Here is an 18890-nt window from a genome sequence, read left to right as displayed (position 1 = left end):
GGGAGGGCTCCAGGGCATGTCTGGCCCTCTCACCCAGTCCCGATCGGCCGGACCCCAGCAGCAAGCTAACCTACTGGTTGGAGCATCTGCTCCCTGGTGGTCCGTGTGGGACATAGCAACTGGTTGAGTGATTCAGTCAATCTATCGGTTGGACACTTAGCATATTATGCTTTTATTATATAGGACGTTACATTCAGCATAAGAATAAGTTCTGAAAACTAAATACATTTCCTCTGAATATCTTTCAGATGGATTTTATAGGCAAGTGAATCAAATCAGTGGTGCTCACAATACCTTAGACAAGCAAACCCCTTCAAAACCTAAGAAGAAACAGAATTCAAAAGGACTTGCTCCTTCTGTGGTAAGGTTTTATAGCTATATACACATGTGCAGATCTTAACAGTGGGATAGAATCTCAAGGAATTTGTTGGTCATAAAAATAGGAGCTGTAGATTGAGTGAGAATCTTCATTTCCTCTTGATATCAGTGGGTTTTTTGTTACTGCTAATTGATGGTTTTCAAAACCTAGTTTGCAACAGAGGAACCTGGGAAGCATATTAAAAATTCAGCTTCCTAAGCCTCATCCTTAGGGTTTCCATGCACACACTTACCTATAGCATAATGTGATTCACTAGGAAAGGGGCAGTAGTTTGAAGAAGTATATTAAGTACTATGATAGCTTCTGTTGGGAAGGAATCCCTGTTGTTTTCATATAGTACCTTTCTAGTATCTGATAGTCAAAGCTCAGACAATGCCCAGAATACATCTTTTTTCTCACCATTGCTCTTACTTTAATGTGTTTACTTTTCTAGTACTCCTGGTCTGTAGGATCCAACTTAATATTTTGGGGGGAGGTATGGTTGTTAAAACAGAACTTAAAATTGCATACCATGAACAGGACACAAGCAAGAATGGAAACTGGCAGGGTTAGCATGAGGTCTTTGGAGGTTCGATGAAGTTAAAATGAGTAATATATTTCAGACATTTAATCAGATTCTGAGCCAAGAAAACCTGTTAACAGCAATTAGGTAAAAAACTCCATTGAGCACCTTTAAATTTTTCAGAGCACGTAATAACCATCTTTGATCAGTAGTTCTTTAGATACTCTTATATGATAGTCTAGGTAAAAATCTAGATAGACGGTGATATTTCATAGATGAAACAGGCATGGGAAAGTTAAGTGAATTTCCTAAGGATACACAACTTATTAGTAGGTCTGATTGTAAGTAGAGTCAGTAGGCTTAAACAAGTTAAATCTTTTAATAACCAATATGTTTCTTAAGTGTAAGTCAAAGTGATTCCTAGCTAAAATTACTTCTTGGTCAGCAAGAAGATTTAGTCTAACTGAGAGTTTGGGAGAAAAAAAGCTATTTTAGTACCAGGTCTCTTAATGGTGAAAATTGTGCTGTCCAAAATAGGATTTACTCCTTTTCTTTTTCTTCTTTGTGTTATTAGGATTCCCAGCAGAGTGTTACTGTGGTCCTCTTTCAAGATGAGAATACATTAGTCTCAGCAGGAGCTGTGGATGGGTAAGAGCTTTATTTCTTGGTTCTTTTGATAAGGTCTCTTTCATGAACTGTGATGGGGAAGTCACCTAGTCCTATTATAATTGAATATGTGTGCTTTTAACTTTCCAACATAGTGAATACCCAGCTGAGAAGAGGACCTGCAGATCACACTGGAAAATATCTAGTTAGGACTCTTGCTCAAATAATTAAGTGAGATAATACATGTGTCACACTTAGCACATTTTCTAGCACATATGAGCAATATTGGCTGCTCCTATTATAGAGAAGCTGGATAGGTAGCTTGCTTATCTATGCAGTATAATTTAGTCAGTAATTCTTATTTAAGAAGTAAAATTGCTACTATCTTAGATTTTATCTTCTCATGGTTTAGTAATAACCTAAAAGAAAAAACCTGATTTGGGGCATTTCTGGGAGTGCTCTAACTAGAATAATAGTAAGTCTTGATGACTTTCAATTCACATACCTGCCATCCATGATTGGTCTGAATTTTTAGCTTCAGATAATTTTGTGGTACTTCTTGATTGGTTGCTTTGTTCAAATATAACTTATTTGAGTATAGGGACTCTTTCATTCTTTTTTTTAAAGCATGTAGCATAGTGCCTAATACTTATTATTATTATTATTATTTTTTTTTTTAATATATTTTATTGATTTTTTACAGAGAGGAAGGGAGAGGAATAGAGAGTTAGAAACATCGATGAGAGAGAAACATCGATCAGCTGCCTCCTGCACACTCCCTACTGGGGATGTGCCCGGAACCAAGGTACATGCCCTTGATTGGAATCGAACCCGGGACCCTTCAGTCCGAAGGCTGACACTCTATCCACTGAGCCAAACCAGTCAGGGCGGGACTCTTTCTTTTGTAAGCCCCGTCTTTGTCCCCTTATTTACTCATTATATCTCCCAAGACATCCTCCCTTCAAAAAACAATTTAGCCCGGCCGGTGTGGCTCTGTGGTTGAGTGTCAACCTATGAACTAGGAGGTCATGGTTCGATTCCTGGTCAGGGCACATGCCGGGGTTTCAGGCTTGATCCCCAGTAGCAGGCATGCAGGAGGCAGCCGATCAATGATTCTCTTTCATCATTTATGTTTCTATTTCTCTCTCCCACTCCCTTCCTCTCTGAAATCAATGAAAATATATTTTTTGAAAAACAACTTAAGAAGATCATGACTTTTAGGATTTCCATTGTGTTTGTTGTCCTCTGGGCACTAACACTTTTTATTTTGTGGACCAAAGTCTGAGGCACAAATGAAGCATTATCTAAAGGTTATCAGTTGTGCTTGTGAATGGATGTGAGAGCTTGCTCTGTTTGTTTCCAAGGATTCTGCCCTGCTACAAGCTTGTGTTTAAGACAATAATCACAATTGATGAAATGAAAAAATACTTTATTTCACAGGAAAATTTGTTTAGATTACTTAAGGAGTTACATATAGAGATATAACCTTATGGACAAAGTTTGTTACTTATGCTGTCAAAGGTTACATGCAGAGTGTTAAAAGCTTAGGAAATGGTTTTTTTTTTCTGCAAACAATGAAACAATGACTATCAGCAGCTACCCTCATCTTCCTTTTCCGCTCCCTTGATGTAAACTCGAGGTAACCCATCACTGGGTCAGATCACATCTGTTTCCGTTAATGCCAGAATTGTAAGCCTGATACTAGAAAAAACAGTATGAGACATTTCATTCTGTTTCCCAATGAGATAACCTAATTGTACCTGGTTCATGTGCCAGAGGTGTTAGATTAAAAGTCATTTTACATTCAATATAGTTGAAACTGGTTGGGGTTGGAGAAGGACTACCAAATAACTATCTCTTTACATTGATTTTTAGGGTAATTAAAATATGGGATTTACGTAAGAATTATACTGCTTATCGACAAGAACCTATAGCATCCAAGTATTTCCTGTACCCAGGTAGCAGCACTCGAAAATTAGGTAAGCCTTTTTATGGACTGTAGGACTTTTTGGAAGGACTTTTCGGGGAGTATAAGTTTTTGTTAAAATTTTAAAATAAATATGCTAGTTTTCAGCAACATAGACTTGGAAAACTCTAATATATGTGGTTTTATCTTTTTGAAGTTCAAAAAATAAAAACAAGAATATTTTTGGTGTGCATATATTTTGGAGAAAATGAATTTTAGTGATTCTTTTTGTAAAATGATCATTTGGCCTCAGCATTTTTATCTCATTTCTACTCATTGTCACCAGTCATGCTAACTAGAGTTTCCTTTTTCCAGGCTACTCCAGTCTGATTTTGGATTCCACTGGCTCTACTTTATTTGCTAACTGCACAGATGACAACATCTACATGTTTAATATGACTGGATTAAAGACTTCTCCTGGTAAGATCTTAGTCATTCAAGTTCTTACCCAGAAACTAATACAGTCTTTTTTGTTTATGATAATTTGATGTTGGTTCTTTTCCAAGCCAAATTTATTATTAAGACATATGAGAATTTTAGGATCTTTGATTAGTTCTACTGATGAATTATCTTGTGAGACAGAGAAGGATGTTCTGCTCAGGTTTTGTTCTGTTTGGGGGTTGTTCATTAAATTAGGGGGCTGAATTTTTTAATCCCCCACAATAATTCTTACCAGCCTTCTCAATATTGGACAATTGCCTCTTTTTATGTTTTCCTTATCCTCACCCGTTTTATACTTCAAGAAAATTAAAAGTAAAATCTGATATTTAAAGCTGATAAAGAACATTTTTAAAAAGAAACCAGTTTCTCAAGCATATACTAAGAGGGTTATTTGGGTTACATAATTTCTAGAACATTATTAATTGCTTAAGCAAGCTACATATTAGTAACCTGCTTTTTCTTATAGACTTTGAATTCTATAACCAATCCCCATATCTACCCAGTGCCCACTAAAGTAAGATGTGCTGATAAATAAATCTCAAAATAGTATACACTATGCAGGGCTCTTAACAGAAGTTTCCAAAGACTCCCCCCAAAGCCGTTATTAGAATTTCATATCTGTAACAGCATTACAGTTGGTATTTCCACTGCTCTGAAATAGGTCTAAACAAGGACAAGAATATTTGGAAAGGAAAGAGTTTTTGTAACTAATTTTGCTATTTTCCTGAATGGAATTCGAACTTAGACAACTTCTAATTTAGTTATTTTGTTATACTGTGGCATGAAAAGGAACCTTGAGTTCAGATTATCCTTCTGTGATCAAACAGATATGTCCAAGGCCACTTTACTAACAATTTAGCGACCTTTTTTACTGTGTTCCTAAAATAACTTAATTGGCTGTCACAAATAGAATGATACAGATATAGATATTATGTTTCTTTAAAATTGAGTAACAGGTGTGTGTATGCATGGCACATATGGTAATTGCTTGCTTTTTTCAAAACTTCAGAAAGGGTCTTGGGCTCAATACTTGTTCTCCCATACTTTTAAAAAAATTATTATTATTTTAAATATATTTTTATTGAATTTAGAGGGAGAGGAAGGGAGAGGGATAGAGAAATAGAAACATCAATGGGAAAGAAACATCCATGATCGACTGTCACCTGCACACCCCCTACTGGGGATTGAGCCCACAACCTGGGCATGTGCCCCAGTTGGGAATTGAACCAGTGACCTCTTGGTTCATAGGACGAAGCTCAATCACTTAGCAACACTGGCCGGGCTACTCTCCCATACTTTTAATTTACAATATTTTATCATACTAAGTGATATTCATAAGGATGACTCTGAAGTACTTTAGTGAGGCATTTTAAGAGCCCAAATCATCAAAGAAAAATTAAGTTGACCCCAATATAGGTTTTAGAAGGATTTTTTGCATGGTTTGAAACATTAATAGTGTACTTTATGCTAGCCTTTCTTACACCAGCAGAGGGCAATAAATACTTATAGGTTTAGTGGGAAATTTGGTCTGTAGCAGTGGTTCTCAACCTACTAATGCCACGACCCTTTAATACAGTTCCTCATGTTGTGGTGACCCCCAATTTCATTGTTACAAATTGAACATAATTAAAGCATAGTGATTAATCACAAAAACAATATGTAATTATATATGTGTTTTCCGATGGTCTTAGGCGACCCCTGTGAAAGGGTCGTTCAACCCCCAGAGGGGTTGCGACCCACAGGTTGGCGACCCACAGGTTGAGAACCGCTGGTCTGTAGTGTTCTATTCATTGTTTAGAGCTGAAAAAGATGAACAGTTACAGTTTTAAAGTTGTATTCTGAATAAAGGAGCCTGTTTATTTTGTGGGAATTTATTTCTTGTTAGGGAGGTTATTAGGCTGATTTTTTTTTTCCCCAAGGGGATTTTATTGGCTTCCATAAATTCGATCTTAGTTCCTTAAAACTGTCTGGTCATATCTGAATCTATGCATGTCTCTCTCCAATATGACATTTTAGTCAAATCCTTGGTAATATAGCCAATGTTTCCAATTGTGTCCTGTTACAAAGAGAACAGATTCTTAGAGAATGTATGTAAATAACTATATTGCATGAAAATAAGAATACTCGCTAAGATTTTCCAAATTTTGTAGGGATCAGGTAGGAAGAAAAAGACAACTTTCAATTTTGCTTAGAAAGGTATAGTTTACCAAATTGCTGTGGGTCATAGGTAGGTCAGGAGGGAAAAAACATGTCCTTATATCTGAAAAACAAAGATTAAAGAACCAATAATATTTCAAATAAAAAATCATGAATATTATCATCTTCATTAGTTCATTTAATCTCATGTAGTTCTTGTTGATCTTGATCTTTTGTTAGCAGTTTTATGAAGCCATCAATTTCTCCATTAGAAACCTATATATTCTTACTAATTCAATAGCATGATCTGAAAGTTATTAGAACCTTGTATTCCAAAGCACTTTCATGAATCTCTTTGAAGATAAAACACATTTTGCAAAAGCGTCAGAGTGAAACAATGACTGTAAGTGACAAAAGACTTAAAATATCATGGTTAAAGATCTGATTACCATGCAGCTGACAGGGAAATTTGCTTATTTCTGTAGCACACATTTTAAAGTGCAACTAGAGCTGCACTTTTCCCAAGTAGAATTATGACTGATAAAACCAGGACATTGTTTTAGAAATTACATGTAATTTTCAGAACATTTTTTATATTAATAACATTCATTTATGCAATATAACTTAAGAAGGCTTACTTAGCATAACTTATTTGGCAATGTTTCCTATATAATTTAACATGCCAAATAAGCCTAATTAGTTTAATATCTTCCTTTTTATAAAAAGAGAACAAATCTTTTGAAATGTTTTAGGGACCCTCTGAAAAATTAGTTAGTTGAAATAAAAAGATTTAATTTAGAATTTGATTACGGGAAGTATGTCAAAACTTAAAAGTTTTTAAAATAATCAAATAGGATCATAGGTCACTGTGAAACAATACTTAGCTATTAATTTAACCATAATGACAAAGATTTTGCAGACAAATTTGGAAAGTTAAATACTTGTAAGTAAAACTTAGCTCTTATAATAAAAAATCTGATAAAACATCATAGGAGATTATTTAGATAAAACATAAAATTCCTACTTTTTAGGTAGATTACTCAAAGTTAAAAAAAAAAAAAAAAAGCCATTCGTAATCTCTTTATCAAGAGCAGACCAAAAGTCCAATAACACTTCATTCTTTTAACAGGGAAAATCGAATTCTAATTTTGCATCAGCTTACTTTTGATATTAAAACATTTACTTAATTAAATTTTATCTATATGTTAGCCAGCTTGACCATGCATAAAACTCTTTTCTTTTTTTATTTATTTCAGAGAGGGAGGGACAGGGAGAGATAGAAATATCAATGATGAAAGAGAATCATTGATCGGCTTCCTCCTGCATGCCCCCTAGTGGGGATCAAACCAACAACCCGGGACCTTTCAGTCCACAGACCAAACGCTCTGTCCAGTGAACCAAACCAACTAGGGCAAATTATTTTTTTAAGATTCCTTTTTCACAAACCTTCTATAATTTTCTTTTTTACATTGAAATTTTGCCCTATGCTTTTTCCTCTCTTTTTTTTAACCAGGCTTTAAGATAAAATTACTTTCTTTTCCCTTAACAAAATATATTTTCATTTCTTATACCATTTTTCTTTTTTAACTGAAAACATAAATCTTATTTTCCTTGCATACTAGGATGTTTCCCTTATTTTAGTAACTTTACATATGTTAATTAGAATTTTCAACCCTTAGAAGCCTTAATTTCTAGTGAAAAATAAGAAGTAAGCAATTGTGGACTGTTATAACAGTGTTTTTTGTTAGCAAACTATGAACCCATTCCATAATTTCTAGAAACGTATTTGTTCATAGTATAGTCTTTTACTAAAGCACAAAAACACAGTTCACTAACAGACCCAAACATAGTAGATCTATAATATGTGTAGCTGAAATGATTCATATCCTGCTTAACTTCACAGTGAAAGTGCTTAATGTAGAGAGTATTTGATATGTAGGCTTTTTCTTGAAAAGGTATAAGTAGAAAAGTATTTTTCTAGTTTTATTTTAGCAAAAGGAAGGGATTTCTGTGAGCACTAAGGGAAGCTGTTTTACTGTGCTGTGACCTGGAGTTTACCATTAAAAGGGTCACCCAAGCAGAGTCATGGAGTTTATTTGGTTATTAATGATTGTTGGCACATCCTATGCGATATACCTAAATTAAATTATGGTACCAGATAAAATTATAGATGGATATGGAGCTTATGTATCATCCATTATCCTGTGTAATCAATAAATGATATACTATCCTCTTGAATGACAACTGTATAAGTTTCTTAATTATTTATTTCCTTATGTTAGAAGATTGGAGTGGAAATTTTTTTCCTGCCTAAATGTTTTCTTAAATTTTCCAAAACATTTTTTTTCTTTTATTTTCTAATGTTCTGATGCTGGAGACTTCAAATTTTGGTCTCCATAGGATACATGAACCTATCAAGCACATTATGCTAGACTGCATTACTTGCTCTTGTATCATGTACAGTGAGAATTCTAAAACTAAAGGCTTAACCTAACCTAGTTGGAGTATCTTACATATGAACATATATTCAGCCTATTTCAAGTGCTAGGTTAAAAATATTCCCTCATCCCAGATAAGCTACCCATAAATCTTAACTCTTTTTACTGATTTTTACCTATTCGTGCAACAAATGTTTGAAGGTCTACTCTATTCAAAGTACTGTAAGGATAGTGAGGAAAGAATAAGATATGAAATTTATCCTCAAGAGATCAAAAGTCTAAGAGAAAGAAAGATCAGTGTGTTATATAATGGGGAAGGCCATGCCTTGAGGTAGGTAGAGAGGGTCTATAAAGGCACTTAACTGAAAGATTGGACATTGGCTCTATTTTTGTCCTTTAAGAATGTTTTTCACTACTTCCCTTTAGTCAGCTCCATACCGAGTATTTGGGTTCAAATCATGAGATTGGATCTAATATAATAATGTAATTTCCTTTATTTTCTGACATTGTCCAGTTTTGGTGAATGTAGCTTGACCATCTGCTTCAACAGTCAAAACACTGATGTTTTTTTCCCATTTGGCAGTGGCTGTCTTCAATGGACATCAGAACTCTACCTTTTATATTAAATCCAGTCTTAGTCCAGATGACCAGTTTTTAATCAGTGGCTCAAGTGATGAAGCTGCCTATATCTGGAAGGTAAGTTGCTAAATTTCCCCCACAAACGTGAAAATAAAGTATTCTTGCAAATACTTCTTTTTTTCCAAGATAAGGTAAGTTTATTGTAAACACATAAATGATTAACCTTTTCTACTTCAGATGTTTAGTAAAAGTTGTTTCTTGCCTTTTAATATAGCCAAAACTTCACTCGGTTGTCACAAAATACATCACACTTTCATGGCTAGAGCTTCTCAGAGATTGACAATCTGTATCCTCCTATAGTTTCAGATTATCCAGAAATTGAGAATTCAGAAAACTGGAAAGAACTTTAATTACTTCGTCCTGCTTCCTGGAAAAACATACTTGGCTGCTTTTCTGCCCTTTGTTTTCAAACTCTCATTCAAAATACATGGAGTACTTTAATCTTTAGGATTCAGTCTATACCCAAATCAGCCATAGAACCTTGCACAAAATACTCAAAAATATTTGTATAGTAATTGTGTTCCTTACTCTCTTCCTAAAAGTGATTTAATCTTCAGGCTACTAAAATAAATGTGGCTTAATAACATTATTTAAATTTTTTTGGTTTTACAGATTTCTCATTTCTGCTACACAAACATATACATATAAACTAGTATATTACTTTTAAATATGTGGTTCTAAAATGACTACTGTAAGCTAGGAAATTTAAAGCTATTCATTTAAAGTCCAATGGAGAAATTTGAAATGTTACACTCAAATAGCACTTGCTGACCACTGAAAAGTGGCTCTTGTGGTAATAATTAATTATAGAAATGTCTGGGAATTCGAGAGAGAAGAGCATTGAGGCATTGTTTTCCTAGGGTTGGAAATTAATTATCTTCTAGGTTGCCCTGTAATTTCATAAATGTCCTTGACATTGGTGAATTGAATGATCACAGTTCATACATTTTGGGTTTTAGAGTCATAATGTCTAAAACTTTATAGGTCCATAAGTTCAATATTATCACATCTTTTCTCAAGAGAAATTATGTCATTTTTAGTCCTGCCAACCTCTAGGAAGTCATTATCTTTTTTCTTTTAATACAGTGCTAGAATCTTTCAGATATGAAGCATAAATCTTCAGCTAAATTTCATATGATATTGGGGGGAGTACTAAAAATGATTTCTCTATATATGTAGAGTTGCAAAGATGCAAATACTACCTTATCAAAAGCTTTCAGTAACAATATCCTAGATGGTCACATGGTGGAGATATTGTTCTGTCCAAGATGCTTTTGTGTTTGGCTTGTCTCTTTTTCTATAATATATTTCTTTTATTTGTTGTTGTTTTTTTTAAATATATTTTATTGATTTTTTACAATAGGAAGGGAGAGGGATAGAGAGTTAGAAACATCGATGAGAGAGAAACATCGATCAGCTGCCTCCTGCACACTCCCTACTAGGGATGTGCCCACAACCAAGGTACATGCCCTTGACCAGAATCGAACCTGGGACCCTTGAGTCCACAGGCGGACGCTCTATCCACTAAGCCAAACCGGTTAGGGCTATTTGTTGTATTTTTAAGTGAAAATTTGTTTATGAAACATATATTTGAGACCCCCATCTTGTGATAAAAGTTTTCACCTAGCTTCTTATCTATAAAACTTTTCAGACGAGCTTTAAACTTCAACAATATGTGTCACTAGCACTAATATTTCTGTCTTATATTTTAAATTTTGAGTTTCAGATTAGGTCTTATGTGTCTTATTGTACTATCTTTTGGTTTTTTCTTTCTCCTTCCCTCCTTACCTACATTTTTTCCTCTAACTTAGGCTCCCAACTTAGCAGTAAGATTTTATTCCTACCAAAGTCTTACCTTTTTAAGTTTCTTATTTCTTAAAAAAAAAGAATTTCCGACACACCAAAAAGCATAATAAAGGATTATCCAAAAAATACTTATGCCCTGATCATTTTTAAAAATAACTTAAAATAAGTTTCTTAATTACATATGTAATTAAGATACAAATACAGTTTTATTGGCAATTTTTACAAAGTTACTCCCTAGCCCTTTTCACTAGTACAAAGGCCTTTTTGGTGGTGGTTGGTTGTTTCAGAGAATGAGGGTTGAGGGATGCTCCCCCTCTTTAAAGACATGCAATAAAATTATTTAGCTGATGTTAGTAACCCATTTTCAGATATCTAATTAATGGCTATCATATATATGGGTGACTCTGAATTCCTAGGCTGGGTCACATGTTAGTACTGAATGACGTGGGTCAGACATGATGTTCTCCTGCCTGTCCACACATAACTCAGTGTGCAGGCTCTGATATTTGAGATCCTGGCAAGCTTACTGCACCTAAAATTGAATTAGCCTAGTGGGGTGGCTCAGTTTTTCTTTTCCATGATAAAACAAGGCGGTTGAGATTTTAAAAGAAAATTTCACACAAGCCAAGTATCCAGCCTATTAGGTTGTCTATAACTCTGCTACATTTCCAAAAGTCCTAATTCTCTCAAGTGTTGGTATTTTTTCTACACTAAAAATTCCATGGTCATAAGACAGTGAAACAAGGAAGTTTTAGATCTTGAGAGGTAGGAGAATGAATGGCCTTTTCATTCTCACCACTGCTCAGCGAATGGGAGATGTAATATAAACTCTTTGATACTAACATCCAAGACTTAAAAAGATATAATATTATATTTTTTCTTTGTAATTTCCTACCCCTTGTCCCACCGTCACCCTTACTCCCTCCTTCCCTGGTTCATTTCTGATGTAGCGACTGAATAGTATTGAAGTGGTTATAAATAAACTGATTTGGCACAGTCATTGTACCGCTGACTGGTGAAACATTGAGCCTGACACTTTAGGAAGTGTAAATGATCTCATGGCAGAAATAAAGATTATATTTGGTTTCTCACTGGGCAGAGTAAGGAGATTTTTTGAGGAAGGGTGCTGATCTTTTTGCATGTTTAAGTATATAAATGTTTTATGAGGTCTGTAGGTTAGACCCAGTTACTACTAGAAGTACCTTCATAGCTCTGGGAGTTAAACTTTGGGATTCTTATGTTTTGAATTAAAGTCTTTATAACAAGTGGAATAAGTAAGAGGACAATTTTCTGTGTTTTGACCATCCCAGAATGCATAGATGTAAATGTCTCTTGGACTTAATGGTCTCCTCTTTTTAAAAGTAGAGGAAGGCTTAAAAAAAAAATCATGTAATTATGGTAATGTTTTTATAATAATGAAATGACAATAAATAAAAATTTATTTGAATAAAAATGAAGGATTTAAAAGCCACCTGAGTTTCATTCGAGGAAACTAATCTTCCTTGAAGCATACCATACTAGGATAGTCTTAACCTGCATTTATAAATACTTACTGGACATTAGTTCTTATTTCAATTCACAACATGCCCTTCCTTCCACTTTTCTTATTTAGATAGACTTCATATAAAATTCCCCTTGTTAGTCATTTTGTGTACTTTTCAGTGATTTTGAGTATAATCACAATACTATGCATCTATCACCACCATCTCATTTCCAAACGTTTTTATCGCTCCAGAAAGAAACTCCGTACCCTTTAATACTCACCTGCCCCTGGCAACCACTAACCTATGTTCTGTCTATGAATTTACCCATTCTGGACATTTCATATAAATGGAATCATACAATATGTGATCTTTTATATCTGAGTTCTTTCACTTAACACGTTCTTTTTCTAAATATATTTTTATTGATTTCAGAGAAAGGAGAGGGAGAGAGAAATAGAAATGTCAATGATGAAAGAGAATCATTGGCTGCCTCCTGCACACCCCCCACTGGGGATTGAGCCTGCAACCCCAAATTAAACCCAGGACCCTTTGGTCCTCAGACCAATGCTCTAGCCACTGAGCCAAACCAACTGGGGTTCATTTAACATGTTTTTAAGATTTATTATTATTATTGCATGTATCAGTACCTCATTCTTTTTTATGGCTGAATATTTCATTGTATAGCTAGTAAACATTTTGTTTATCCATTCATCTATTGGTCGACATTGGACTTATTCTACTCTGGCTTTCTGAATAAAACTATGAATATTCATGTACAGGTTTTTTATTTGAACACTAGAGGCCCGATGCACGAAGATTCGTGCAAGAATGGGCCTTCCTTCCCCTGGCTGCCGGCACCGCCTTCACTCTGGCCCGGAGCCGCCTTTCTGCCTTCATTCCGGCCCGGAGCTGCCCAGAGGCCCGGAGCGGCTGGGGTGGTGCAGAACGCCATGGCGACGACGCAGGCGTCCCGCCCCACCCCACCCCACCCCCACCCCTTGGCGCCTGTGTATGCAAATTAACCTGGCATCTTCGTTGGGATAATTTGCATGCTCACTCCTGATTGGCTGGTGGTCGGCATGAAGGTATGATCAATTTGCATATTTCTCTTTTATTAGTGTGGATGTTTTCAATTCTCCTGGGAGAATATACCTAAGAGTAGAATTGTTGGGTCATATGGTAATTCTATGTTTGGCTTTTTGATGTTTTCATTTTTAATGCTGTGTAAAGTGCCTATGGTAATTATTCAACAAATGCTGGCTTTTATTATCATTATTATTCCTACCTTATTACCAAATTGTAAAAAGTTTTTCTAGGGCATCTAGCCTTTGTTTTTTCTCTTAGATCCTATAGATAAATGCAGTAATGTACATACATTCTACTGGTAGATGTTTGATTTTCTTTTGGAAATTTATTTTGATCTTTGAGTACACGTTTAGGTTCTTCTAGGTATTATAATACCTTGAAACTGAGGAAGGGGTTGTATCATGAAATGAAAAGCTAGAGGCAACAAGCAGAGTAAACCAATGGAGAATAATATGTTTCTACCAGGGAGGGTCAAGAGGGCATGAGGATTTCCTTTTCCTTTAAATTTGCTTCTATAAGACCTGCTTGGGTCTTGGGTGATTAGAAACTTAATGGGCTGGGACCCATTAGAAGAGGAGGAAGGAGAATTTCTGTGGCTATTCAGATAGTTAAAGACTATCTTGAAATATGCTAACTCATAGGAGAATAAGTTATTGTTGTCTGTGACATTGTAGGAGTAGGCAGTAAGTGAAATCCTTTCAGATAGTACTCAGAAAAACTTCCTTTCTGTTAAACTTTTATTGACACAGCAAGGCAAAGTAGACTCTGTTCTTTGTCTTCTTTTGCTCTTTGAATCATTATCTATGTGCCATTTAACCCAAGAGAGGAGTAATAATAAGTTGGGTAACCTTATGATTCGATGTGTCAAGTCTTTTCACTACAATCTGAGGAATCTATTAAGTTTTCTTAGCCATATTCACAAATACTCTTTCCAAAGTTGCTCCCACTTTTTCTATAAAAATGAGCAATGATTCAGAGCCTCAGGAAAATGATGAGAATTTCTCTTTTTCAAACACACGTGCTAATAATAATTATGTGAGTTTGTTCTTCATATTGTGCTGATCAATTCCTGTGGCCTCTGAAAGATTAATAGCTCTTGAATCAGACAGCTGTCAAATAGATATTACTATTGGCATCCAATGAGGGGGGAAATAGGATTCTTAATCACATGTGTAATACTTCAAAGTGTGACCTTTTTTATCCATTAAATTGTGGCAATACTTACTTGAAATGTCAAGGTTTCTTTAAGCAAATTAACTGAAATAAAATTTTGGAGGAGTTTTTCTTCCAAAAATGATATCAAAGGGCCATGTAAAATAGAGTTTATATCCTTCAAAAGGAAGGGGCATAACTTTAGACTTTGGTAAAAGTCAGTCAGTCTTCTTTTGGAAGAAAGACTATCCTCTTATCCCAAGAATGTTAATAGCTTGTCTCAGGTACCTTAAGGAAATATATAGTTCATATAGTATTCCCGGGGGTAGCTGGCTAGAGAAGATCTAAAAATGTCTAGGGTATGTAAAAGCAGGATTCTACTTGAAGTGCGCTACCTAGCAGATGAACCTCATCCTTTCATAAAGTTTACCAGCTTAGAGGTAAGGGACAATACCATTTTGAGTTTTAGTCAAAATATATAGATATATATATAAAATATAGATAATCCTGATTAGAAATAAGACCTGTACTGGTATCTAAACTCATTATTTACTTATTTGGCTGTTTTCTCAGATCAATGATAAAAATACTTCGATTGCCCATTGGGACTCTTTTTCTAAGTTATAACTAAAGCATGCCTAGGGGCCTTTGGTAGCAACCCTAAAGATCTCTATGGCACAAATATGAAAAGATTCAAAGCCTTTATGTGGGAGTCCTAACACTGTTCTGCTGACATTTCTTTTTGATGGTCTGCTAGGTGTCCACACCCTGGCATCCTCCAACTCTGCTCCTGGGTCATTCTCAAGAGGTCACATCTGTGTGCTGGTGTCCATCAGATTTCACAAAGGTTTGTAAACAAATCTCCATAGTTGGATTAAAAAATAGATCATAGATTTGTATGTTTTCTCAAGGTTTAGTTTGAATTACATAGATTTTCATGCTTAAATATTTAAAAGATCTAGAGGCCAACCAGTGTTTATATCAGCATCAGAGTTATTCCTTTAACATAGAATTACGTTTTTAACATAATTAAAATTAAATTTTATAAGGTAAAAAAATCTAAGGTGAGAACTTGTTTGTTTGTTTTTAACTTTTCGACATATAAATGTGGTAACATCTTCACTATTCTTCACAGTCCAGCTTAAGATTTTTCACATGCCTAAAAAATGCTTAGTGTGAAGTTTTACAGTGTTAGGCTATCTGTGATTAAACTACACAAGAAGTAGTTCCAAAATGTTCAGACACTTGAAAAAAGAAAATACTCTCACTTAAATTTTTTTGATAGTGAAAACAAATTTTAAAACCCTGAAATATAGAAAGGCCAAAACAAACAAATCCCTATTAGTATATGTAGGGATTTTATATAATACTATCCCCAGTTCCACTCACTCTTCTACCCTCTACTGCCTCTAGTCTTTGGGTTATTCTAGGTTTATAGGAAATCTCAGTTATGTAGAGATCTCTACTTTCTCATTTTGACATTTTAAGGTTTTGACATTTGCCTATTTTACCATCTGTTTTTTATCTTCTGGGAACTTTTCATGGTCTAGTTTACTCCTGGCATCCCTCCTAAGAGCCCTGTATGACCATTTCTGTGGTCAGCTTCATGATGGACCTTTTTTTGAAATCATTACTTTAATTACCAGTAATTACATTGACATTACACTAGTGACATTTGTCCTTTGAGATTCCATTCTTACAGTAAAATATCTCCTTTTAACATGAAGTTCTGTGTCATCTTAGAACTTACTTAGATGGTTTTTAAATTATTCAGTTATGTCATCTCTTTGCAACCGTCATATGTTGCCCTTATCCCTACACACAGAAAGGATTCAAAAAAGTGGCAGGGTAGTTTACCAATACTAATCTAATAACCTCCTTTTTAAAAAGTTTGAAATAATTTTGTCCCTAGCATAGAGTTAGGAAGGTAAAATATGGTTTTAAAAATAAAAAGGTCTTGCCTTTGAAATTGGAAAAATTTGTATGTAGATCTGCCACTCAGTTATGGTGATCTTTGGCAAATAATTTTATTCCTATTTTTGTAGGTGAGATTATTTAAGTACAAGTATTTTTATATTGTGAGAATTAAATAAGATAAAGAATGCAAATTGTCAAACACACGGTAGGTGCCCTATAAATGATAACTCTTGTTAACAGACTGTAGAGTAACTGGAGATTCCAGGCATTTTTTCTTGAGCAGTTAAATATGTGTGTCTTCTTTTGGCCTCCCATTAAGGAAAGGAAAAAGCTGCCAGTCTCTTGGGGCCAAGACTTAAGAGAACGTGTGTTCTTTTTTTTTCTATCTCTTTAGTGACTGAAATAGAGAAATTATATAAACAAATGCTCTGGTACCAGTGGCCATTTGCCACAAGCTCTTCTAGTTGGACTTTCTCTGCCATAAAAGGCTTGGGACCAAGATCAGGAATGGTCAGATATTTTTAAAGGGGCAAAGGTTATTTTTAACTTCTTTCAGCCCAGTGAACTTGTTTTCCCAGATTGCTCCTTTACCTATCTGAGGAAAAATCAAAAGATTGGTTTCATTCAGCTTATCACAGCCTACTAGAGTCATGTACTAAGTCTGATCTTGGAAATTATCCCATTACTTTGGCAATAAGCCAGAACATGCAGAATTCAGAGGAAAGTTATTGAAATTGAGTGTTGGGGGCATACACTGATTGATCATTTAAGAGAAAGAGAAAGCAAAAAGAAGATCTTAATTAAATATTTCATAGTTGCATGGAGGTGATAAAGATAATGACTTGCCCAACTTCTTGACAATAAAATGCACCTGGTTTATAGTAGAGCTTTAGGTTAATAAGAAATGACTGGTAACAAAAGACATACCAGCAGAATGTATATTAAAATGAAACTAGAGAATTGACTTTGGAAATCTGCAATGATTCCTTAAAGCAAGGAAGAGGAATATATGATCTTTCAGATGCCATTTTCTATATGCTATTATATCAAACAAAATAATTTTCCATTCATGATGAGCCTTTAGACATACCTACTTTTTACTTTGTTGTGAATCTTTGATTAAAACGTCTTAACTCCCTTTCTGATTCTTAGATTGCTACCTGCTCTGATGACAATACACTGAAAATCTGGCGCTTAAATAGAGGCTTAGAGGAGAAATCAGGAGATAAATTGTCCACAGTGGGTTGGGCCTCTCAGAAGAAAAAAGAGGCTAGAGCTGACCCAGGTAAGGATCCTGTACATTTTTCCTACATGTTTTATGGTTTGATTGGTTTAGTTCTGTAGTACAGAGTGTTAAGCTAGAATTGATGTTTGGTATATATATATTTTTTTGATATATATTTTGTTGATTTTTTTACAGAGAGGAAGGGAGAGGAATAGAGAGTTAAAACATCGATGAGAGAGAAACATTGATCAGCTGCTTCCTGCACACTCCCTACTGGGTATGTGCCCGCAACCAAGGTACATGCCCTTGACCGAACTCGAACCTGGAACCCTTGAGTCTGCAGGCTGACGCTCTATCCACTGAGCCAAACCAGTTAGGTCTTGGTATATTTTTAAAGAAAAGCATCTTCTTGACATTCTTTTCAATAAATATTTTCTGAGTACTACTGTTTATCATCTATATAAGATACTTCAATACAGTGGTGGTTTTATTTGTAAAATATTTATTGAACTTGCTAGGCACTGTTCTAAGTTGAACAAAACAGTCATGAATATAAAAAATGCTAATGAAGGTTACATGTTAGTGTGAAAGGCAATAAACAAGTTAAAGAAGTAAATTATGTACTATGTCAGATCACAGTAGTGCTTAGGAAAAATGAAAGCAAGGAAGGGAGATTGGCAAAGTGTGCTATTAAAATTTTAAATTAGGTGCCCAGGGAAACCTCAGTGAAAGATGATATTTAAGTGAAGGAACTAACCTCACCCATGTTGCTCAGTGGTTGAACCAGGAGGTCACTGTTTGATTCCCAGTTAGGACACATGCCCGGGTTGTGGGCTCAATCCCCAGTAGAGGGTATATAGGAGGCAACAGATCAATGATTCTCATCATTGATGTTTCTATCCCTTTCTCCCTCTCCCTTCCTCTCTCTGAAATCAATAAAAACTTTTTTTTTTAAAGAAGTAAAGTAGTGGACCATGTGGATATTTTGTCAGGCAAAACAGCAAATACAAAGGCCCTGAAGCAGGAGCAGGCCTGGCATACAGGTTAGGGCAAAAGTAGGTTTATAGTTGTGAGTATGAAAAATACAAAGTTTATTCGTATATTATTATTTAT

The 18890-nt window shown here is 35.0% G+C and overlaps 1 protein-coding gene across 3 annotated transcripts in view; it reads left to right on the top strand.

Moving 5' to 3' along the window:
* The window catches only part of DTL (denticleless E3 ubiquitin protein ligase homolog), a 42790-nt gene that overhangs the window by 12102 nt on the left and 11798 nt on the right, over positions 1–18890 (top strand). For 2 of the 3 annotated variants that reach the window (XM_070395829.1, XM_070395828.1), the window contains exons 7-13: positions 249–361; positions 1456–1529; positions 3363–3466; positions 3769–3873; positions 9052–9164; positions 15393–15482; positions 17705–17837. In XM_070395829.1, the coding sequence (XP_070251930.1) occupies positions 249–361; positions 1456–1529; positions 3363–3466; positions 3769–3873; positions 9052–9164; positions 15393–15482; positions 17705–17837 (732 nt within the window). The remainder of the gene's footprint in view (positions 1–248; positions 362–1455; positions 1530–3362; positions 3467–3768; positions 3874–9051; positions 9165–15392; positions 15483–17704; positions 17838–18890) is intronic. The other variant, XM_070395831.1, reaches the window with a different exon arrangement.

This window comes from Myotis yumanensis, unplaced genomic scaffold, assembly GCF_028538775.1.
Source record: "Myotis yumanensis isolate MYYU_CA2020_CCGP unplaced genomic scaffold, mMyoYum1.0.hap1 SCAF_17, whole genome shotgun sequence".
NCBI lineage: Eukaryota > Metazoa > Chordata > Mammalia > Chiroptera > Vespertilionidae > Myotis > Myotis yumanensis.
This window is presented reverse-complemented; position numbering and strand designations above follow the sequence as displayed.